The sequence below is a fragment of the Sphaerodactylus townsendi genome, linkage group LG04 (assembly GCF_021028975.2).
Source record: "Sphaerodactylus townsendi isolate TG3544 linkage group LG04, MPM_Stown_v2.3, whole genome shotgun sequence".
NCBI lineage: Eukaryota > Metazoa > Chordata > Lepidosauria > Squamata > Sphaerodactylidae > Sphaerodactylus > Sphaerodactylus townsendi.
In genome coordinates this window covers 22838671-22862889 of record NC_059428.1, presented here as the reverse complement: position 1 = coordinate 22862889, position 24219 = coordinate 22838671, and the positions used below count along the sequence as shown (strand labels likewise).

The following is a 24219-nucleotide window of genomic DNA, read 5'->3' as shown; positions in this document are numbered from 1 at the left end:
AAATTTAGTTTCCAAGGACCAAGAAAGTGGCTTTCATTTCCCATTGCTGTTGGAGTTATGAAAATGTCCATGGAAGAGTATCTCATTGTCATGCAACATGAAGAGGTATTTTGTTTAGAGGCATCCGTTGGAGGCATCAACAAGCTATGGTAGCTCTTCATGCTTGAAAAATCCTGAGGGGTCTTGAACTTAGCCATAGAGTTTGCTATAAGGCCTGCTGGATCAGACCAGAGTCCATCTAGTCCAGCAGTCTGCTACTCACAGTGGCCCACCAGATGCCTTTGGGAGCTTACATGCAGGATGTGAAAACAATGGCCTTCTGCTGCTGCTGCTCCCGATCACCTGGTCTGCTAAGGCATTTGCAGTTTCAGATCAAGGAGGATCAAGATTGGTAGCCATAGATCGACTTCTCCTCCATAAATCCGTCCAAGCTAACATGAACATACATCACACTTCTGAGTATCATGAAACCAGAAAAATCAGGACACCCATATACTAACATCACTTGGCATATGTTAGTGAAGTCACATTTTGTGCAAAAATGCTTTCCTCATTCCTTCATTCACACCCAAAATGGTAATGAAAAAATTGGCCTGCTGAAATACTGTAGATATCACAGAGTCTGGGGTGGGGTGGGAGATGGGGACGGGGGGCTGGCTGTGTGAATAGGAATAGTAAATTTCCAAATCATTTACTTCCTCCTTTCCCTGAAATTTCTAAAGGGCTTCCTATATGTTCCCTCTGATGGCAAGCTTGATGATTGAGAACCTGTTACAACAGCAGTGGAAGAAGCAGTGGACCAAATCAAACAAAGCATAACATTCTGCATACTTGGGAGATTCCTAAAAGCATGCAGATAAATAGTGGTCTAATTAAAAAGATATCCCTCAATGGCCCATTGAGAACTGTGAGGACTTCTCCTCGGAATGTTGAAGGCAGTGAAGGGTCAGTTCAGAGAAAGACAGAAGGAAAACAGAGGGAGGCGGCGACACGTAATTAGCCGTCTCAACCCCCTCCCAGTTTTTTTAATTCTTCCCACATACATGTGTATGTGTGAAGTGCCATGAAGACACAACTGACTTATGGCGACCCCAGTATGGTTTTCAAGTGAAATGACTAAGCAAAGGTGATTTGCTATTGCCTTCCTCCGCAGTCTTCCTTGATGGACTCCAAGTACTGACCTTGCTTAATGTCCAAAATTGAGGAGAGAATGAATGAATGAATGAATGAATGAATGAGGAGAGAATGAACGAATGAACGAACGAACGAACGAACGAAGCAGGTCCAGGAAAATCCTATGGGGAGGGGGAGGGGGAGCGCCAGAAATGGAACTGATCTGTGTTCCACGGTTTGACTGTGAGGAGATCTTGAGGGAACCTGGATATTTCAGGTGATTATCCCAGGATTAATTGGCAGTGGGGAAATCACCCATGTATAATTTAGGGTGTTGTGGGTTTTTCGGGCTGTGTGGTCTTGTTCCAATAGCATTCTCTCCTGACATTTCAGCTGCATCTGTGGCTGGCATCTTCAGAGGATTCTCTGAAGATGCCAGCCACAGATGGAGGCGAAATGTCAGGAGAGAATGCTACTGGAACAAGGCCGTACAGCCCAGAAAACCCACAACACCCTAGTAATTTTGGCCGTGAAAGCCTTCGACAATAAGTATATACATGTATATTTTGCTATTAAAAAATAAAAGATAAATATAATTAACCAATAAAACTTAAGGTAAGACTATTTAAATCCAAAAAAGTCTCTTAGGTGATAATAATACTTACTTTTAAAATGTTATATGTCCAAACTTGCCATGAGTTTTAATTGCATAGGCACAAAAATGTTCCACATGCCTCGAGATATTAGGAGTTTCATTTGCTAACAGTTTTTCTAAACAAGCCTTATGAAACAAGCTGGAAATTTGTCGAGGAGGAGGAGAACAGTCTTTGCCCATAACTTCTTATATAAAGGGCAGTGAAATAATTCATGACCCATAGTCTCAGCCTCTCCTGAAGCACAAGTGATGTGATTTAGCATGTTGGTTTTGAAGTCTGTTTAGCGAACAAGTGAGCATAAAACAGAAAGGCAGCATATAAACATTTTAAGTAAATAAAGTAAGACTAATAAAAACATAAAGATGACATAGCGGGTATTTTTTGTAGATTAAATTACATGATAGTATTTGAGGGGGAAAGGCTCCAATGATTGTTGACGCTAATTTTAGGTCACCCAAATAACTGCATGATATTGCATGGGCAGGGCTGTCTACTCATCTTTTTCAATGGAATGCAACTCTTTCTCTTGAAGAGCACATTGGTTTCACTGTTGTCAGCTGGCCAGGCAAAGAAAAGGTGTAGCTTTAATAGGGGCTCAATAAGTGGAAATTGGCAGTTGAAGCTTTTCCTGACACAGTTAAAATAACACTATCTGATAACTGCTGCAGATCAGTCTGTAGTTAAAAGGATAGCTGGAGGGACACATTTAAAAGTTGCCAACTCTAGTCAGGAGAAAGAACATCCCAGCAACACAGAGGAGGATTCTACATTGCCATCTAAAAATCTTCCCACCTGGGAAACCAGACAAGATGCAGAGGCTGTACAGAAAAGACTGAAAGTACAAGGTCTTCCAAAACAGAGAAACTGAAAAATATCCAATTTCCATATTTCTGTTGCTGACATGTTTAGAAGTATGTTTGTTCTTGAAGTGTTTAGAAGCATGGCTGTTGTGGGTTTTCTAGGCTGTGCCACCCTTGTATTGCATCCCTGAGCTCACTCCATTCCCCTTTGACTCTATTTTCATCAGTTCTGTGATTTTTTTTGAAAAAAAGGTTAAATCTTCAAAGCATTGATTACACACAGCAACAGAGTATCCATGCATCAAGCCTTCAAAGCATTGATTCTACAAATAGCCAAAAAAGAGGGGGGGGGAAACCCTCACAGCGGCCATGAAACATTTTGAGGGAGGGAGTGCAAACAAATGGGGGGATCGAAAATGTTTTGCAAACATATTACAAACATTTCAGGTGACTTTTGTGAAAAGGGCCACTGTTTAGAAGCATGTTTGTTTTAAAAACATTTTTATCCTCCTCCTTTCCACATAGCAGAAAAAATGTGATTGGATATAGTTACTGTGTTAATTAAACAATTTCAATTATTTTACCCCCGAGGGAATCAATTCTCCATAGTTGCTTCATCCCCATACCAGCATTAGTTTAATAGGGCCTAGACTGACCTAATTCTTCTCCACAGGGAGAATGAGCAGATGAAGAAATGATAGAAATAGGACCACTACCTGGCTGCACTTTTCCTGTTTTTCCACCATCAGCCCCTTTAGGTGCAACTGAGCCCCACCCTAAAACTGGTGACAGTCATTGGACTTTTCCCCATTCTCATTTCCCTTGCTTCTAATTTCCTGTTTCTTGAGGGCAGGGGCAGGTTCAGTTCCACATTTGTTTTCCTCCCTTTAGTGGCCCATTTTATAATAAACAAGTTTATATCCAGCATAAAAGCCTGCAGTTTAAATCTGTGGGGAGATACACTGGACTTAATCTTACGTTAGCCAAAAATCAACCACTAAAGGGGGCAGAACATGTGGAACTGAACCAACACCCCCTCCTGGAAGAAACAGGAATTTGGAAGTGTGAAAAAATAAGAATGCAGAAAAGGACATCAATACATTTCTAGGTGATATGATGAATTCATATGATGAATTCTCCTCTCATTGCTGGGGTGAAAGCCTCTACATTTACACTGGCTAGGAGTTTCCACACAGGGGCTGTTTCCATACGGCCAGAGGCAGCAGCTTCCCACCGGCTTTGATGAAGCCTGTAGAGCTTCGGGACCATTGGAATTGTCCCATGTGGGCAGTCCCAATGCCGCCACCGCTGCCCGCAGGGGCGGCTCCACACGGAGCCGCCCAGGGTGTCTGCGAGGGACTTACCTTGCATTCCTCCTTGGGGGTCACTGGGCAGCATGGGCGTGTCGTTCCAGCCACCCGGAGCTGCAAAGGAATGCAAAGTAAGTCATTGGAGGGGCCAAAAGCAGTGCCTTCCTGCCGGTGCAGTTCGCACCGCACTGGCAGGAAGACGCCGCTTTTTGAAAACCTTGCTCAACGAGTGAGGTTTAAAAGTGGCATCTTCATGCTGCTTGGGGGGAGGGGCCGAGGACAGCGCTGCTGCAATGCAAACAGCATCTTAGGGACGTTTTCCCCCCTAGAGTGCTGTTATTTGGCTGTGCGGAAATGGCCAGGGAAATTCCCCCAGCTTTGTTGTGTTCACCATTCCCCTTGCCCCCGGAAGGCTTTTGAAAGAATCAGTAGCAAGTATAACACTGTGGTACAATATATCTATTACCGATTTTTTTAAAAGCTTACCAACGGTAGGGATGGGGAAAATGGCAGGTGCAGGGAGAAAGAAGACTATATGGAGCTAGAAGTATGCTAGTAAGAGTGGAAAATTTCACCTTCCCATTCATGTAGATCAAAAATCCACTTTGAGTACCATCTAAGATCAAACCCAAGCAAGTTTGGGGGGTGGGGGGTGGAGAGGGATACAGTGAAGTTAGAAAAAACCTGGAAAGTGGACAATCATGCAGTGTTGTCATGCAGAAGCCCCTCTCCAAAGTCCTGCAGCCATTTGTTTTAGTGTGGTCGGGGGGAATGCAGAGGCATAGCTGGGCCAAACTGTGCCTGGTGCACAGTCTGTATTTTCCGCCCCCATGGCCCCCCGCAGTCCCCCCCGCAGTGTCCCCCTCCCACACTTACCTTAGTTCCTTTCCTTTTCCTAGAACTTTTTCAGGCTGAAAAAAAGGTCTATTCACAGTTCAGGCTTAAAAATGGCCTGATGGGGCCTATACTTCCCTTGTCAGCCCCAAGGTCTCCTGGGAACTGTAGTTCCTCGGGCTGCTTTTAGCCTGTACTGTGAACAGGCCTTTTTTCCAGCCTGAAAAAGTTCTAGGAAGAGGAATAGAACTGAGGTAAGTGTAAGAAGGGGGTTGGGGGCACTGCGGGGGGAGGGGAGGGGGCTGGGGGTGATTTTTTGCCTCCCAGGCATGCACCCAGTGCACGGCACACACCCCGTCCCCTGTGGGAGTGTGGAACAAAACCTAAGCATCATGCCTTGTGTTTCCACTTGTCATACCCACACAGTTATTGCACAGTTATATGCCTTGCACAGTTATATCCCTTAAGTACCTGGATCATTTGAGCAACAGACAAGTGGTAAGTAGGTACAGATGGCTTCTAAAGGAAAAAAATTGTATTATTAGAGAAATCCATGTTTTACTCCATAGGCTCCCTTGTATTTCTGTAGGGTATCTGACTGTTGGATTATATTCTTATTTGTTTTGGGAGATTTTGTTTATTCTTTGTTTGCTCGCCAGCATAGAAATTAACATAGAAATAAGTTAATAGCATTTGTGTGGGGGTGTTTCTTTTATACATTTTGCAGGTGGGCAGGATAATGCGTGGACCTTTCATGAAGTTTGTGGCACACGCTGCCTCTTTCACCATTTTTCTGGGGCTGCTAGTCATGAATGCAGCAGACAGATTTGATGGCACCAAAATAAAACCTAATGAATCGAGGACTGACAATGAAGAACAGCTGTTCAGGATGAAAACCTCTTGCTTCTCCTGGATGGAGATGCTTATTATCTCTTGGGTAATAGGTAAGGACTGTTTCCTAAAATTCTTTTCCGCAATCACCAAAGAGGACTCTTATTCTGTTATATTTTCAATGTCTCTACTTCAGTGTAATACAAAGGAAAGAAACCTCCTCGGTATCCTGGGTATCTTTGGGCTAGTCACAGTTCTCTCAGAATCCTCTCAGCCCTACCTACCTCACAGGTGTCTTGTGAGGAGAGAGGAAGGGAAGGCGTTTGTTGTAAGCCACTTTGAAACTCCTTATAGGAGAGAAAAGCAGGATATAAATCCAAATCTTCTTTTCCGCCTTGTACCCCATTGGAGGTTCAACATGAAACTTAAATAGTGGTATTGTGTTATTCAGTTCTACTTTCTCCCCAGTGCTAATCAGGTGCTCCTCTCCATCCTGAACTCTAGGTTTTCGAAATTGCCTATTCCAATAGATCTCTGCTGTCTAGTTTTTTGTCACACACCTAGTGGATCAACTTTGCTTTGCAAAGCCACATGGATACTGTGTACAGTTTATATGAACTTTTCGAATGCCCCAAGGTGTCTCTTTTTGCTCTGCTGCACCAACCAGGGTGCAGACAGAAGGGCCAGACCAAAACCAAAGAAGAGAAGCAAAAATGGTGTGGTGGGAAAAGAAATTTTATTATATTTCATTCAAAGATCCCTGTGCACGTTGCATGTTGCAAGGATCTGTCTGACAACAATATTTCAATGTGTTCTCACTGTAGTAAGTGCCAGTCAGGACTATATGAAGTTTGTCTGTAGAATGTTCTGATTGTATATCCTGATTGTATGTTATGAACAAACATAAATTGCCTTATATGGAATCAGACCTTTGGTCCATCAAAGTCAGTACTGTCAACTTTACACTGGCAGTGACTTTCCAGTGTCTCCTGTGGAGATATTTCACATCAAGTTCCACTTGGTCCTTTCAAGTGGAGATACTGGAGATTGACCATGGAACCTTCTGCATGCAAAGCAGAAGTTCTTCCAATGAGCCACAGCCAGAGGTGGGATCCAGCAGGTTCTCACAGGTTCCCGAGAGTTGGTTACTCATTATTTGTGTGTGCCGAGAGGGGGTTACTAATTGGTGATTTTGCCACGGGATTTTTGCCTTAGTTACGCCCCTCCTCTCAGCAGTAGCACACAGAACTCGAAGCAGTCTAGCAGGAGGTGCACCGGCGTGCGTGGCAGCCTGCACCTGCATGCATTCGTTTCCCGCCCAAGGACCGGCACAGCAGCTGCGTCCTTGCCACAGCCCTGCCCAGGAATGCCCTGCCCCGGAATGCCCAGCCACGCCTCTGTCATGCCCCACCCAACCCCATTGGCGCTACGCTACAGTTTGAATCCCACCACCATGGGAACCTGTTACTAAAATTTTTGGATCCCACCACTGGCCACAGCCCCTCCCCTGAATCAGGCCTGTTAACTGGGTACTAATTAATCGTTCTCAAACTAACCCCACTAAGCTGAACAAATGCAGAGTACACGATCCAGCCCAGATAATGTATTTGATAGTCACATCTAAAACACACCCTGCAGTGTGCCAGTGACATGCTGTTATTAATTCATGTGTAATTTACATTTCAAAGGCTTAGGAAAAGAAGGATCCAGTTCTAGCATGTAGACATTACTCTTGATGATACAGATATGAAAAGGACGCCTGTCTTCCTTTTCTTCTTCACCTTATGTAGAACAAAGAGATGACAAGTTATTTTGAAAACATCTGTGGCTTGGAGAATTGTTAGTCTCTAGAATTAACAACGTGCATTAAACCAAACTCATTTCATCATAGATGGCTATGCCTTACTTTATAGCAGTGCAGTTCTAAGCAGAATTACACCCTTCTAAACCCATTGACTTCAATGGGTTTAGAAGCGTGTGACTCTGCTGAGAATGGCAGTGCAAGAATTAGAACTTTAAGAAGCCACGTTTTAAAGAGAGTTGTTTGCTTCAGGCATGAGAATAAGTTGGCACTAATGAGCACATTAAAATATTGATACCCGGAGGGCACTAAAATGCAACATCAGAAACGTTCTGCTTGATGTTGGGTATAGCTTTCCCGTTCATTAATTGCCACACTTTTGGAACCAATATGATAACGTAATTTTAAAAATGGGATGAGAACCATGGGAGACATGAAGGAATAAATGGATACCCCCAAATTGTAAAGAAAGTATAAGTTACAACCTCACCTGTTACCTTATTTATATACCTTATATACTCCATCCACTGAAATACCTTCCATAATCATTATTCCTTCTGATGTACAGTAGATTTGCTTGTTGCAAGTTGTAACTGGGGAGAGGAGTTGGAAATGCCCAATCTTATGCTACGCTAGGAAACTTTGTACATACTGCAGATTTCAGGTTCCAGTTCATGCGTCCCACTGAAAGTCTCTATTTCTATCTGATGTAATTCACATAATTGTAAGCTAATGTAATGTGTGTGATCTCTCTTTCTTTGCTTAGGTATGATATGGTCTGAATGTAAAGAAATTTGGTCTCAAGGTCCCAAGGAGTACCTCTTTGAGTTGTGGAATATGCTAGATTTTGGTATGCTAGCTATTTTTGCTGCCTCCTTCATTGCAAGGTTTATGGCATTTTGGCATGCCTCCAGAGCCCAAAGCATTGTTGCGAAATCAAACATGTCGGCTGCAGCACTAGACCCCAACATAAAGTACTACACTTTGGGTGAGTTTATATATAAACCATTAAGACTTGTTGGGGGAGGGAAGGCAGCATGTATAGCCCGATCTCATCAGATCTCGGAAGCTGAGCAGGGTCAGTTAGAAGGGAGACTTCCAAGGAAGACTTTACAGAGGAAGGCCAAGGCAAACCACCTCTACTTCTCACTTGCTTTTAAATTGCCTTGCTTTGGTCACCAAAAGTCAGCTGTGACTTGACGGCACTTTACAAAATTTGTGTGTGAAGTGTCAAGTCACAGTTGACTTATGGCAACCCAGTAGGGTTTTCAAGGCAAGAGTCTGGCAGAGGTGGTTTACCATTGCTGTCCTCTGTCTGGAGACCATGATATTCCTTGGTAGTCTCCCATCCAAACACTGACCAGGGCTGATGAGATTAGACTAGCCTGGGCCATCCAAGTCAAAGTAAGATTTGTCTACAGGTCTTGTTAAAAGAATTATTTTAATATGGAAGCAGCCTAATAGCCCAGATTAGCCTGTTCTGGTCAGAGTTTAGAAGCTAATCAGGGTTGGCTGTAGTGAGTACTTGGATGGGAGACCACAAAGAAAGACCAGGGTTGCTGGAAAGCAATAACAAACCACCTCATATCTCATATCTTGCCTGGAAATATGGTAGTTAGCGACTGGGTTCTTATCATTTGGGGGGCAGGAGGTTAGACAATACCTTCATTCTTCTTCTCTCTCCTTTCTGCTACATCCTCTGTTGACCTCAGGATGCATCTACTTTGTCTAGGTCACACCCCAACTTAAGTAGTACACAGCAAGCCACATATGGCATAATATTTCTATCCTCTCACAAGGCTCCCCCTTGGTGCAAGAGAACGTGAGATTTGCCATTGTCTTGACAACCACAGCCAGCATCTTGGCTTAGCAACTGAATCACTCAGAACTATCTCTATACTTGGTTTCAGCTTGGCAAAGGGCCCCTCAAGGGTACCCTGTCTGAACATCAGGCTAACTCTATTACAGAAATGCTTCCATGAGGCGCAAGATGTCCATGACCCTCGACCACTTTTGAAATTTGGACACAGCATACTGCCAGAAGAGGCAGAGCCAGCATAAATTGCTTACTGCTACAAGTTACCTTCAGTCACACAATAAAGATCCTTGTGCTGTGATGGCAGCTGCGAAATGGGAGAGAACTACCCTCTCTGGCTCTTCTCAGCCTCTGCAGGGTTTGAGAAATGCAGAGTGGGGTGGGGGAGGAGGCATCAGCACTGTTTCCAGGATCTGATCCACTGTATTCCTGCCTCTCCTTTCTATGCCCCGAAGGGCTTCCAGAGCAGAAGTGTGCGCATGTGTGGGGAGGAGGTGATCTTGCATGCAGGATGGCTCAGCCCCACATACAGTATCGGGCCATTTCTCCCCACTCTCTCATGTTCACTGCCTCTGTTTCCAAGCCCAGGAGGCAGGAGGGCTTGGGGTACAGAGATGGCGGGGAAATCTAAGTGCTGCACTGGGCTTAGACCAGTTCACCAATCATATCTCTCTTTCTCCCTCACTCCACTCCAAAAGCTGATAACCACCAATCATGTTCAACATTTATTGGCTCCCAGGCTATTTGGCTCTGCCAAATAGCCCTGGTTGTTTTAGCAGAATTTTTTTTTTAATCCCAAAAACCAATAAAGCATTTTTCAGGGGTTTGGGGTAATTCATATTTACCAAATCACCAAGCCTAATCCCTTATACCCTTCTGAGTTGATTGCTTTCAGTAGACTCAATAGGATGCAACTCTGCTTTTGATTGCACTGTAACTGACAAGCCTGGACACATTTATTCAGAAATTATGTCCAAATGATTATTTTAGGACTCACTCATGATTACAATTGATGCTGGATTTAGTCCTCCGCAAAATATTATTATTATCTTCTTTGGTTTCTGGCGAAGGGATCTTCAACTCTCGAAAGTTTTTCCCCTGGAAACCTTGGTTGTTCCTTAAGGTGCTACTGGACTCAATTCTTCCTCTTTATCCACTAATGTCCAGCTCCAGATGGGAAAATGCATGGAGATTTGGGGGATGGAGCCTGAGGAAGGCAGAGTTTGGGTAGGTGATCAGATCACCTGGACGTTGGCTCCATGTCCAAATATACTGGGCTAACTTTGAGTAGCAGCAACCCAGTTCTATGGATAATGAAAATATTTTGTGCTAGTTTATAGTGCCATGAGGCTACAATAATAATGGTACCATTCATTTCTGGAGAACAATGCCACTTTACCCCCATTTGAAGATTTGGCCCATTCTTCATTTGGAACATAACCACATTAAAACACTAAACTGAAATTCTCATTTCCCCCGCCCCTTTTTTTTTCTTTTTAGCTAGAATAGACTGGGATCCATCCGACCCTCAAATCATATCCGAAGGCCTGTATGCAATCGCCGTGGTTTTAAGTTTTTCAAGAATTGCTTACATTCTACCAGCCAATGAAAGCTTTGGACCTCTGCAGATATCCCTTGGCCGAACTGTGAAAGACATATTCAAATTCATGGTCATATTTATCATGGTGTTTGTGGCCTTCATGATAGGAATGTTTAATCTCTACTCCTACTACTTGGGGGCAAAACAGAATGAAGCATTCACTACGTAAGTTATTGTTCCTGGAATCTGATTGCACTCTGTGGATCAATGGACTTCTTTCCAGACCCAGAACCCATTTTGAAGCCCCAGGTCGCAGCATGGCTGAAACTGACCTGTGACATCTAAGTAAGAGCAAGAACAGGAGCAAGAACAGCCAGAGCTGTGACCAGTGGGAATGGGGAGCAAACCCAGTCTGTTCCAAAATCATGATGGAAGTATATCTCATGTTTTGTATTTTAGTCTTCTGCTCATGTGCGGTCCTGACCTGGCTGACCAGACTAGCTTGATCTCATCAGATCTAAAGAGCTAAGCAGGGCCAGCCCTGGTTAGTATTTGGATGGGAGACCATCCAGGTAGTCCATAGTCCCTGTGCAGAGGCAGGCAATGGTAAGCCACCTCTGAACATCTCTTGTCATAAGTCTGTTTCAACTTTATGGCACTTCCCGCTACCCCCATTCATGTATGGTAATTTGGGTATTAAAGTTAAAATTACAGATGTGAATGTTAAGGATCAAATTGTATAGTAGTATAACTTCAGCCACTCCTATTGGGACTTTAGCCATTCCCATTGGCCCCTTCCATACTTGCAGAAAAATGCACTTTCAATCCACTTTCACAATTGTTTGCAAGTGGATTTTGCTATTCCGCACAGTAAAATCCAGCTGCAAAGTGCATTGAAAGTGGATTGAAAGTACATTATTCTGCAAGTGTGGAAGGAGACATTGGTGATTTCCTCACTGCGATTAATCCTGGGATAGTCACCCAAAATATCCAGGTTCCCTCAAGATCTCCTCACAGCTGAACCACGGAACACAGATCAGTCCCGTTTCTGGCGCTTCTCCCCCCCAGGGTGGGGGACCCCCCCCACACACAAATACATTTAATATAAAATAAACCTAATTTTATCAATAACTTTTGCAACCCTTTGCCTTTAGAGCTGATCCAGAGAGATATTTTAGATTTCTAATGGTTAATAAGCCTTCTGATTTCTTTAATGGCCAACTTGCAGCCATTAGTTTTTGATCTGGTGCCAAAGCAAAACAAAAAGCATGATTCTACCATCCATAAAGATACCATTCGTAAAGATAATATCAATATAATTTCACAGAATGTACCAGTGGGGGATTTGCAAACACCTTTGTTTCTACATTTTCTGCCTTTGTCTCTGCACATTCTGCCATGGCCATGGAAACTCCACAGAAACTGGAATGATAGGGAAGAGGCAGGATGACAAGAAGAAAAACTGTTTGGATTTATATCCCACCTTTCTCTCCTGTGAGGAGACTCAATGTGGCTTACAAGCTCCTTTCCCTTCCTCTTCCCACAACAGAGACCTTGTGAGGTCGGTGGGTCTGAGAGCGTTCCAAAGAACTGTGACTAGCCCAAGGTCACCCAGCAGGAATGTAGGAGTGCGGAAACTCGTTCACCAGATAAGCCTCTGTCACTCAGGTAGAAGAGTGGGGAATCAAACCTGATTTTCCAGATTAGAATCCACCTGCTCTTAACCACTACACTGTACTGGCTCCCAGAGGGAGGGAAGTCATGTACTATAGAAGCCCTTTTCTGTCAAGTCTGTTCTTGAGCCAGTGTAGTGGTTAAGAGCAGTGGACTCTCATCTGGAGAACTGGGATTGATTCCTCACTCCTCCACATGAACTGTGGACTGTAACCTCGGACTTAATTTGTTTCCCTCGTCCCTACACATGAAGCCTGCTGGTTTATCTTGGGCCAGTCACAGTTCTCTTTTAACTCTCCCAGCCCTACCTATGTCACAAGGTATCCATTGTGGAGACAGTAAGGACTTTGTTAGCTGCTTTGAGACTCCTTGCAGTTGAGAAAAACGGTATAAATCCAAACTCTTATTCTTTCCCTGTATCAAAGAAATAGTTAAAAGCTTTATAGTAGAAGTTCAGAGGCAACAGGTTAATATCTAGTTGTTACTATGATCAGTTCCTTATCTTCACAAGCAGGGCATCTATCAGTTACCTCTGACTTGATTATTCACTCCTGAAAGTGGAATGAATTGATATTGCTTACCTGTCATTCCGGGAAATGAGCAATGTGCTCAACTGCTCATGTAATGCTTCAAGAAAGCCCTGCCAGAGAACAGCGTTTGAAAAAGTAGTGCATCCTGCCACGAAGTGGTAATGCATTGCAGCACGAACATTGAACAAGAGATACAGCACTTGCTTTCACAATTTTTATTCAGAACCTAAGGTTAGACTTGGTCAATACCCTAGAAATTTGGTAAAATTCAGATTCGGATTTATTCGGGCATAAAATTATGTATGCCAGAATAAGATAAATAACATATTCGGATATACTCGAATATTCGAGTAAACCAGAAAAAATCAGGTCTGTGATTTGTTTCTGCATTTTGGCCTGCAGGGGGCGCATTTTTAAAGCTAGCGGCACCAAGATTTCAGAGTATCATCTGGATACTGCTCCAATAATACCACCCAAGTTTGGTGAAGTTTGGTTCAGGAGGGCCAAATTTATGGACCACCATAGGGGGTGCCCCATCCCCCATTGTTTCCAATGGAAGCTAACAAGAGATGGGGGCTACCCCTTTGAGGGTCCATAATTTTGGTCCCTCTGAGTATAACTTCACCAAACTTGGGTGGTACCATCAGAACAGTCTCCGGATGATACTCTGTGGCTGGTGTCACTAGCTTTAAAAATGCACCCTGACAGGCACCCCAAGAAATTTCCCCAAGATTCTCTTCTCTACAGTGCCTTGGCTCCATTGTAGTCAATGGGGAATTTCTGAGTATGTAAACAGGCTGCACATTTTTGAAGATAGAAGAAGAAGAGTTTGGATTTATATCCCCCCTTTCTCTCCTATAGGAGACTCAAAGAGGCTTACAATCTCCTTGCCCTTCCCCCCTCACAACAAACATCCTGTGAGGTGGGTGGGGCTGAGAGAGCTCCAAAAAGCTGTGACTAGCCCAAGGTCACCCAGCTGGCATGTGTGGGAGTGCACAGGCTAATCTGAATTCCCCAGATAAGCCTCCACAACTCAAGCGTCAGAGCTGGGAATCAAACCCAGTTCCTCCAGATCAGAGCGCACCTGCTCTGAACCTCCTACGCCACTGCTGCGTCAGATAGAGACACCGAACTCTCAAGGTGGCTCCAGGAGGCCCTCCTGATAATAGCATCCAGGCTTGGTGAACTTCGTTTCTGGGGGTTCAAATTTATGGGCCCCCAAAGGGCATATTTTGTTTCCCCACTCCTGCATGTGAAGCCTGCTGGTTGAGTTCTCTGATAACTCTCTCAACCTGCAACCCAAACCCAACCCCTGCTCCCAGAAGCAAAGTTCACCAAGCATGGTTGCTATTACCAGGAGGCCTCTTGGATCCACCTTGAAAGTCTGGCACCTCCATCTTCAAAAATGTGCAGCCAGTGCTTACACACTCAGATATTCCCCAGGATCTGCCAGGTTCCTCAGCAAGTTCTATGGTGGGAAAAGTTAATTAACTTTTCCCACCATGAATTTCAATGGTGTTAACAGTGCCCCTCTGCTGAGGATGAATAGGCCACTCTCTACACCCTTCTTCATCCAAAAAAGATTTCATAGAGCGGTTCCAGCCTGAACCAGAAATTATCAACAAATCTGATTAGATTCAAATTGGACTGACTGGAATTATGTTTCTCCCCCTGTATCTCATAGGTAGAGAGAGAGATACAATGTAAGAATGGCTATTTCTGTGAATGACTCACTGTATTTATTTGGGGTTTGGCATAAGAACAATCACAATCAGATTTGCTTCTCTGCTTTTCATTCTCAAAGCTGACTTGTGGGCACCACTGTTTTACATTTTTTCTATACCCACCTATGCTCACTGTGCATGTTATATACACACACACCAACAGGGGGTTACCACATGTGTTGAAATAAACTGTAGTCCGCGCAAAACCTTTTGCCATAATACTACAACTAGGGTTTCCAACTGCCTGTCTTTTTAATAGAGGCTTAATGGGAACACTGTGATGTCACTTCCTTCTATGCCCTTAAAAGCTTCAATGACCCATTTCCACTCATTAAATTTCTGTTAAAGAGACAGGGCATTTTCCTCCAGTGGTTTTGGCAGTCCTCCTGGTATAAACATTGCAGACTTAAGTATTTTGATGAGAAAAATGCAAGCTGGAGATGGGAAGAAAAGGAGAAGTTATGAATCTTAATTGCTTTGCGGATTCAGTAAAGACTTTTGTCCTCCTTTCTGTTTTCCAGCTAGGCCAAAGAAAGCACTCAAGTATCAAAAGCACAGATGACCTCAATTTAAACAGCTTAAGTAACCCTCAAAGGAAGTATCAGGTAGGATCTAGATCCTAAAAGAGACTAGCAGTAATACAACTAATGAATAAATGAAAATCACAATTGTCTGTAATCCAGGAAACTGGGTAGACAATAAATTGCCTGCATGTGGCCAGATGCTTTTATAATAATTACTGCATGATTCTAGCAGAATACAGTATATCACAACTGCATTTGTTATGAATCCTTATCGAGGGGAAAGGCCCATTGTGCTTTATTGCGCCCCATGCTAATACCTTCGCTGTTATCCTGTGATTGCTTAGGCTGTGATCCTGTGGTTGCTTACTTGTGAGTTAAGACTTATTGGGCCTTCTGAGTAAGCTTGCATGAGCCAGTGCCAGAAAGATTTAATTTTTTTTTGCATCTCTTTCCTAGAAAATTATGAAACGTCTTATTAAAAGATATGTCCTGAAAGCTCAAGTGGACAAGGAGAGTGATGAAGTCAATGAAGGTGGGTTTCTGCTAAAGTTGATGTCTGAATATTGGGTAGCAGAACTGGGGCTAGGAAATGGCTAAGCAAAGATTGTGGTTTTATAAAGACTTTGCTATGATACATTTATTTATTCACTTAAATTTCAAACCTGTGCTACCCAAATAGTTTGTGAGTGGTAAATTACAACCATTTTAAGAACAATGAGGTGAAGTACAGTGTGTGTGGGGGGAGGAGGGGGTGGCACAATTGCTCAACTTCCTATCCATGGGCCAAGACTGATTATCCCACAACAGAAGTGCCAGCAATGGGTTTTCAAAGCAAGCAGAGGGATTTGCCAATGCCCTTTGCTGAATTTTCCCTGGTGATCTCCCTTTTAAGTAATGACCCTGCTAGGTTTTGAGATCTGGGCTACACCATTCTGCCTTCTCTCCCTATCCCATCTTGCACCAACATAAAAATGCATTCCAAACAAGTGTGAACTAAAAACACAAAACTAATAACAGTGTATAGCTCTATAACAGTGGTGGCGAACCTATGGAACGGGTGCCAGAGGTGGCACTGAGAACCCTCTCTGTGGGCACATGCAAACAGAGTTTGTAATGTGGGGGGAAATCACCCCCCCCCCAGCACATGCACACATCTAGGCTGGCCTGGGCCGCTGGACTCTATTATTAGCATTAAACCTAAGACCTAGTTTTGGGGAAGCAGTGTAGGTAACCCTGTTAAGCGCTATTAAACCCCACTGATTTTCACGCAAACCCTGTTAAATGCGATCTTTTACCTGGGAGTAAGCTTGGTTGCTGGCAATGGGGCTGGCTTCTGAGTAAACCCTCCTAGGGTTGTGATTCACCCGTTCAAAGAGTTGCATGGTTGCTTCAAAGCAAAGACACCGACTACCACCAAGCTTACTCCCGAGTAACGCACGCCTTGGAGCCAATCGTTTTTTCTAAACTAAAACCTCAGTATTCAGGTTAAATTGCCGTGTTGGCACTTTGCAATAAATAAGTGGGTTTTGGGTTGCAATTTGGGCACTCGATCTCAAAAAGGTTCACCCTCACTGCCCTATAACATTTACTGTCTATACACACAATAGTAATCTCAAGCATCATATGCACAACATATATACACCTACACATAGATGCATATTCAGTACCTCCTGGCAGACCCTATTGGCCATTCCCCCGAAATTCAGTCCCTCCCCGACCAGCACCTTGTGAGTTCCCCCCATTTTAAGACATATTACAGATATCAGATATTTTTCACTGGGGAATGTGAAGATAGAATATGATATAGTTGGTGTTTGAGGATAAATTTTCCATGTCTTTAAGCCCCCCACCCCCACCCCCCATCCTAATCAAAGTTGTGTTTTCTAGAGCGGGCGATAATAACATCAAAATACATACTTCCTCCCTTACAGGTGAGCTGAAAGAAATTAAGCAGGACATCTCAAGCCTGCGTTATGAACTCCTTGAAGAAAAATCACAGAACACAGAAGACCTGGCTGAACTAATCAGAAAACTTGGGGAGAAACTGTGCATTGAGCCAAAACAGGAACAAATTAACAGATAACAGAAACTTCTTTCTTGATGAGAAACTCCAAATTGATAATCCACTAAAAGCCATATCAATTGGTATCTTATTTTTCCCTCAAATATAGTTGACATTTTTAGAGCAGATTGCAAAAGAAGATACATCTTGAAGGCAGTCTGTTTATGTGTAACTGAAGGAAACCATTTGAGCAGAGGTATTTAATCCCATTTATAGATGAAAGATCAGCCTATTTTGTGTTGATAATAGTATCGACAGACAAAACATGACCTGAGCAGCATCACAATTAAAGATGGAGCTGCTTGTTTTGAAACCAAGATGCTGCTCCCCCCAATCACACACACACAGTAATCAAATCCAGATTTACTTGGAAGTAGATTCCTTTGAAATCTACAGGATTTCCAAATAACATCATTTAAGAATGGAGTTCTAATCACTTTGAAAACCCCCCAGAAAATAAATTAAGAAAGGATGTAGGAACATAAGAAAAGCCCCGTTGGATCAGACCAGTGCTTCATCTACTCCGGCATCCTGTCTCATAAGTTGCTATGGAGGGCCAGCAAGAGGGCATAGAGACTTATCTGTATAAATTCTTGGGATGGGTGAAGGAAAAGCTCATCAGCAGAAGGACTATGATGTTACTATAGCTTTACCAGACTTTTGTACTACACCATCATAAGCATACACCCAGGTACAGATCCCAGGAGTGTATCCCATATCAATTTAATGGTTGTGGTTTTTCCTGGAAACTTCCTGAGTAAAGGTACTGGTGTCCTTTGTTTTCTTCAGAGAACTGCAGAGGAATAGTCACTCATCCAGTATTATGGATACACTCTGAGGTAGGGATTCCAGAAGTCTTTATATCCATCCTATAAAACTTAAGGCATTTCACTCCTCAAGCATAACAGAAGAATGTTGTCCACTTTAGGAATTTTTAGAACTTTGGTTTTGGAGTTATCTTTATACTGGGGTGGGGGCGGTCCCATATGTCTGAAACCAATCAGTTTAGAGAGATACCCTGTATATTGTGTCCCTGTAAGCCCCATCCCACCCTTCCCATGGTGTCAACTCAAGCCGATTTATGGCAACCTCATACGATTTTCAAGGTGAGGAACATTCAGAGATGGTTTGTCACTGTTTAACCTGTACATCCTCTTCAGCAAATTTTGTCCTGCAGTATGATCCTACCACTACCATAGCTTCTGGATTCTATGGATTACTGGCAAGGAGTTGGTAGTGGCATATTAGAGCTGCGATCTGCCACCAGCCTTGAGTTTACAGTAATTGGATGCAGATGGCTATTTTAATATATGCTCCTGATAAGTGCTTAAATCCTTCTTGCCTCTTCACAAGATGAGGTAGACCACTAGGATTCCCTGGTATGAGGGACTTACCCTGGGGCAATTTGTCCATCTGCGTAGGCTACAGGCACTCAAGCCTAATAGCATGGAGAGGTCCTGACACAGTCACTTCTTATAGATGTACTTTTGTAAGAATTTGTTTTCCCTAATGAAGCAAGTCTCCTTCCCTTTAATATCAGGTTCCATAAGTCATAAAGCCCTGGTCATCAACTAGATTGGTAGATGACTAAACTGGTACTAAGCAGTGATCATATTCTTTGGTGGTCCCTTTTTCCTATGGCATCCGCCATCTAATACCTTCACACGAGCCCACCCATTCTAATTTTCTCCTCTGAATACCAGAAGTACCCCAAAAGCATCCAAGTTACTCACAAAGGTCGTGGCCAATACATTGTTGCAGCCAGTTTCATGCCAGTGTGAAGGTAGTAATGGTGGTGGACATTAGAGGAGCCATATGAATTGTTACGTAGCAACACTGAAGTGTCCCTTGGTGAGAAGAGAAGAGAAGAGGAAGAGAAGAGAAGAGATGGACGGTGTTTCCCTCGTTTCTTAGCACATGAAGTCTTTCATGTGAATTATCTCACTCTTGACTTATAGAAACAAGGGCCACTGAGCCAAAATGGAACTAACAGAATTTCAGGAAGCTGGGAGGTTTGAGGGATGATTTTCTTGGGTTGGCTTTCTTTATCTCTTGTTTGGGATGTATTCTTTGAAAATTATTGTCCTTGTCTCCCATTTATAGCAAGAGTCTAAAAACCTCCTACTCGTGCAGTGCAACCATTTTATATTCGTATTCTTGATCTAGTGCCATCTGGGAATTTTTTTATATGGAGATGGTTATTTTAATGGCCATAGCTGACTCAGGCCAGTTATGGTTCAGCTGGAAGACTATGGAGCTGGATGAAATTGCCTTTGACAGTTTCGGAAGATATAATGGAATGAGGTTCTTGGAGAATTTGCCTGGCATAAACCGTGGCAGACCGGACTCTAAACCCTCTTCAAGGTTTAAATACCTTTCAGCTGCAAGCCAAACAACCGAAAAGACAGTTTCCTTGATGAAATATTGGTTACTGTTCGGAAAGCAAAAATTATTTTGACTGTGTTCTAAAGCGTGATAAGATACAGTAATGCATTTTGTTTTGTTATTTTGCTTTTGCATGAAACCATCATGTCGAGACGATAACTGTATTAGGAATCTTCAGTCGAAAAGAGTTAGCCTTAACTACCTGGTCAAGTACTAGACTCGAGCATATGGATAGATCCATATAATACAGCGTGAGCCAGAGGCTCAGTGTACTCAGGGTGTGGAAGCTTTAAAGGCCTGTCTCAGGAATGGCAAACAAAATGAGATTTATTTGGTGTTTCTTTGGGAAAAGAGCTTAGATCAGATGTATTGTAAAAAATATAGGAAAGCACAAGGGTAGAAGTTGTAAAAACTATGAGATGTGGCCATCCTTAACAAATTGCCTTAGAACGCCGGTCCCTGTATTTTCTCCAGCAACTGGGGGGTGGGAGGGGACAGACCACCAGAAGGATATTTTGAACAGAAAAATAGCAGCAAGAGAAATGGCTGTATAATCCTTCCTCAGCGATCCTCCCAATTGCAGCATCTGAGACCGATTTTAATTTTTTAACTGTTTGTTGATGAATCATGCAACTGAGCTTTTTGTATTGTTTGGCCCTCACTTGGGGGTGGGAACAGAGAAGCCTGAGAAACATAGCCAGTAATGTGTGAGCTGAGGTCATATCCACAGTCCAATAAAACTTGAAAAAAAATTGTGGCAATTTTTTGACAGCTTGGAAAGTGTTCCTAAAGGTAGAAAACTTGAAAGCCACGAGGTCAAGTAATTAAGAAGAAGAAGAAGAGTTTGGATTTATATCCCCCCTTTCTCTCCTGCAGGAGATTCAAAGGGGCTTACAATCTCCTTGCCCTTCCCCCCTCACACCAAACACCCTGTGAGGTAGGTGGGGCTGAGAGAGCTCCAAGAAGCTGTGACTAGCCCAAGGTCACCCAGCTGGCGTGTGTGGGAGTGTACAGGCTAATCTGAATTCCCCAAATTAAGATGTTGAGAGATCTGTGACTGGATTTCCTGAGCATTTTTCCAGATTGGAGCTTTGTTGTGTGGAAAGGGGATGATCTTTTCCCACCCAATCCATTTGTTACCTCAAAGATCCACTTCAAGAGTAATTACCTGTACAACTGAGGGATGGGACACCCCTCTGCAGAAATATAGCAATTTTGGCATGGGTCTTTTGAGGCTGAGAAAATAGTGTAGGGGTATGAACATAGCATTGAGGAAGCCTTGATTTTAATTTGGGCCACTCACAATGTCTACTTTCTAAAAAAAAAATGTTCATTAGAACCATTCACAGATTTTCCAACATCTTGCCTAACTTGTCCCTAAGATCCTTTTGGTTTGCCGGATTTGGAAAAGAAGAAAAAACTGTTTGAAATCTTGATCCAAGAAATACTTTCAGGAAAAGACTGGTTCTACCACCAATGTTTGTGGACATTATTACCACCCATGCAATTCCAACAGTGGTTTTGTAATAACAGAGATTAGATCACGATTATAGACAGCAGTATAAGAACTTCTGCAAACCTTTGTTTCAGTCCCACTCATCTGTGGTTTCCCGCAAGCTTGAAGAAAAACACCCCTTCTCTATCCTTGGCCCCATTGTGGAAATGTTATGATCCACACTCAGAAGTAGATATAATGATTTGGAAGTCCTAGCATGGAAGTTCTATCCTCTCATTTGAGAGTCCTTTTTTGAGTGAGAGATTGCAGGCTGTGAGGAAAATGCACTATGTATATTTTCATAAACTATGACTACTTTATGTTTTTCAGAAGCAAATGCCAGTCCTTAAAGATACTTCATATATGTGTGCTTGGAAGCCTTGGCACAAATTATGTTTGACTTTGTGATACTTATTTCTATCAAAAGTAGGGGTGAAAAGGCTAACAAATGGGGCAGGGAACAGAGATTAAATACTGAGTGAAAAGAAGGAGAGAAGCAGAATGGAAGGGGAAGGAAAGTTTTGGGTCTGAGAAGATGTATTAAAAAGAGGGGAAATGTGGATAATTTTTTTTAAAAAAACTGTGTTGTGCATATGGGGAAGAGAACATCCTCCCCCTCCAAGGTTTTTATACTAGTTATAGCCTTTGGCACTTGTCCTCCTAGGACCTAGACCATGCAACATCCACGGTCCCCTATATGGTTATGAATACATTCCAAAATAAAATGGAGAATCGAATTGGCAACATTATGAGGTCTGTTTGCCAACAAAAACTCAGGTTTTCCCTTTTCATGGTTGTCTGAAAATCAAAGTCAAGAACATTTTTGCAAGAGGAGCTCCATGTGAATCTTGCCCCACCCATCCACCCACAGATGGCTTTTTGAGGGAACGAAATAGCCATGTGAATCAAACATAGGACAGTCTCATTTGATGAAATGTCCAGGGAAATGGTTCAGGGGGACCCAATATCCCACAACTTTAGTAGAACTCTGCCTTTACTCACAATTATTCTGGACTTTTGGGAACATGTTGAGTATGCATTCTATCAAAGCAAGCAGAAACTGGAGGGCAACTTCAGTGGTATATTTTGGGTGTGGGGAACATGGGGTCATTTTACCCAGGCTCCAATCACCTGGAACATCTTGGGATGCATTTTGGCCCCACACCCCCTCTCCCCCCTTCCCAAAGTCCCTTTTCTCCTTCATCAAACTCCCTGTCCACACACTTTGCTGGGCTGCTCTGGTCTCCTCAGAACCAACAGGCAGTATCTGCATCATATGGTAGGTCGCACTGTGAATTTCCCCTGCAAGGGAAACGTAGCTTACTGAATGACCAAAATATAAATAAGTAAATATGCATACTGATTTTTTATTAATCTTGAATCATTTTAAGGAGGAATGTCAGAAGATTTTCAGGGTTGGGAGGTTTTCATCAGCAGTGTAAGACTTCCTCTGAGACTTCCTCCTCTCTCCCTGAAGTCCAAAATGGAGCATGAAATGCTTCTCCTGGGGGATAGAGACCTTCAGAAAGAGCATGAGGGCATAGTGGGAAATCTGCCATGGGAAGAAGGAATTCACAACAATGATAGCATCAATTAAGATTACACCAGGTTATGTTGGGCATCAGCCAAGACAGATTGGAGCCTCATTCATTTGGCTGCTCCAATAAAGACTTCAGTTAGGGCTGTATGTAAAAGTACATTTCTACAGAAACGAGAGTGGGTTCAAGCTATTGGGAACAGAATTAAGATTGGTATGTATTTCAACTCTATGGAAAATAGTAGGAATAGCAGAATCAGCAGCGACCAAGAACATACAGAATGTATGATACAAAATAAGCAAAATGACGCAGGTTTGGATAATACACAGTTGCTACTGGATGTAGCCTTCCTTGATGCAGAATTTGAATTGCCTCATACAGATGTTGTTGTTTTTACTGTGAAGAACACCCAGTCCTGGCCTCAGCCAAACATTACATGTCAAAGGTCTTGTAAACAACAGAACTTTCTGACCATTTACTGCTACTTCAGGAATTTCCCAGGGCCTTGCTTGCTCCCGATGGAGACTTCTAATTGATTGGGAACAATATAGATAATTCCCAAGAGCCTCCGTCACAGTATTGTAGTCCAGGGCCTACTAGTAAATGTATTTGTACCAGTGAAGGCCAATGACCAATCTCAATTACATGTCTGGAGATCTGTGAATGTGCCGACCATGCTAAGAACACTCTCCTGTGAGTAATTCTGGTGGAATACAATGGGATTTGTTTCTTTAGGATTTCTTCCTGTATCTCCATAAGAGTTTTTTTAATTGATAAATAGCAACTGGGATGGAAGACCCACCGTATGGACTGAAGCTGTGACATACAGAAAAAAAGAAGCTTAACTATTTTCATTTTAACTCTCAAAATCTTGTTGGCCTCTAAGGTTGGTCTTCAATTTAATCATTTCCCACAGTTGCCCAAATCAGTCTCTGAACTGGGCCTGTGATTTCAGAATGCCCCCAACTTGTGTACAGAGATTAGGAACAATGACCAGGGTCCAGGGAAAATGGTTCCAGTCGAATGAATACACACCTCCTACAACTGACCCACTGATTCAAGAAATATAAGGACTATTTGGAAGACCAAGTGCTCAACATGCAAGTTACTTTATTACCCTGGCATAGTACAGAGTGAGAGATCAAGACAAGAAAGCAAATCCTGACAAGAAAGCAAAGCAAATTAATACTCCATCTGTCTTGGAGAGGAGAGGTCCAGCAAAACCATTCTGAAGCCAGCGCAGAGAGCTCACCTTTCTTCCTATGTTCTCATGTTCCTTGTTCCTTAAATATCTTTCAGCATAGTCAACTGTACATGACAATAGAGGTCCTTGAACTTTCACATCCTGCCACAGCTTGGAAAGCCTTACCAGCTATGCACAGTGGTCTGGCATGAAAGCAGAAACACATGAATCTGCCAAAATACTAAATTAGACCCTTACCGGTAGTTCATCAAGATCAGTATTGTCTGCTCAGACTGGTGATAGCTCTCCAGTGCCTCAGGCAGAGGTCTCATCACCTACTATTGGTCCTTTTAATTGCAGGTGCTAGTAATTGAACCTGGGACATTCTCTGTGTCAAATATAT

At 42.9% G+C, this 24219-nt stretch overlaps 1 protein-coding gene across 1 annotated transcript in view; it reads left to right on the top strand.

Annotated features, from left to right (window-relative positions):
- TRPC6 (transient receptor potential cation channel subfamily C member 6) overlaps positions 1 to 20413 on the top strand; it is a 103815-nt gene extending 83402 nt beyond the window's left edge. The window contains exons 5-11 of the mRNA XM_048494032.1: positions 5441 to 5657; positions 8112 to 8333; positions 10662 to 10926; positions 14978 to 15018; positions 15119 to 15234; positions 15610 to 15685; positions 17085 to 20413. Of these exons, the coding sequence (XP_048349989.1) occupies positions 5441 to 5657; positions 8112 to 8333; positions 10662 to 10926; positions 14978 to 15018; positions 15119 to 15234; positions 15610 to 15685; positions 17085 to 17236 (1089 nt within the window). The 3' untranslated portion in view covers positions 17237 to 20413. The remainder of the gene's footprint in view (positions 1 to 5440; positions 5658 to 8111; positions 8334 to 10661; positions 10927 to 14977; positions 15019 to 15118; positions 15235 to 15609; positions 15686 to 17084) is intronic.
- The last annotated feature ends 3806 nt before the right edge of the window (positions 20414 to 24219 follow it).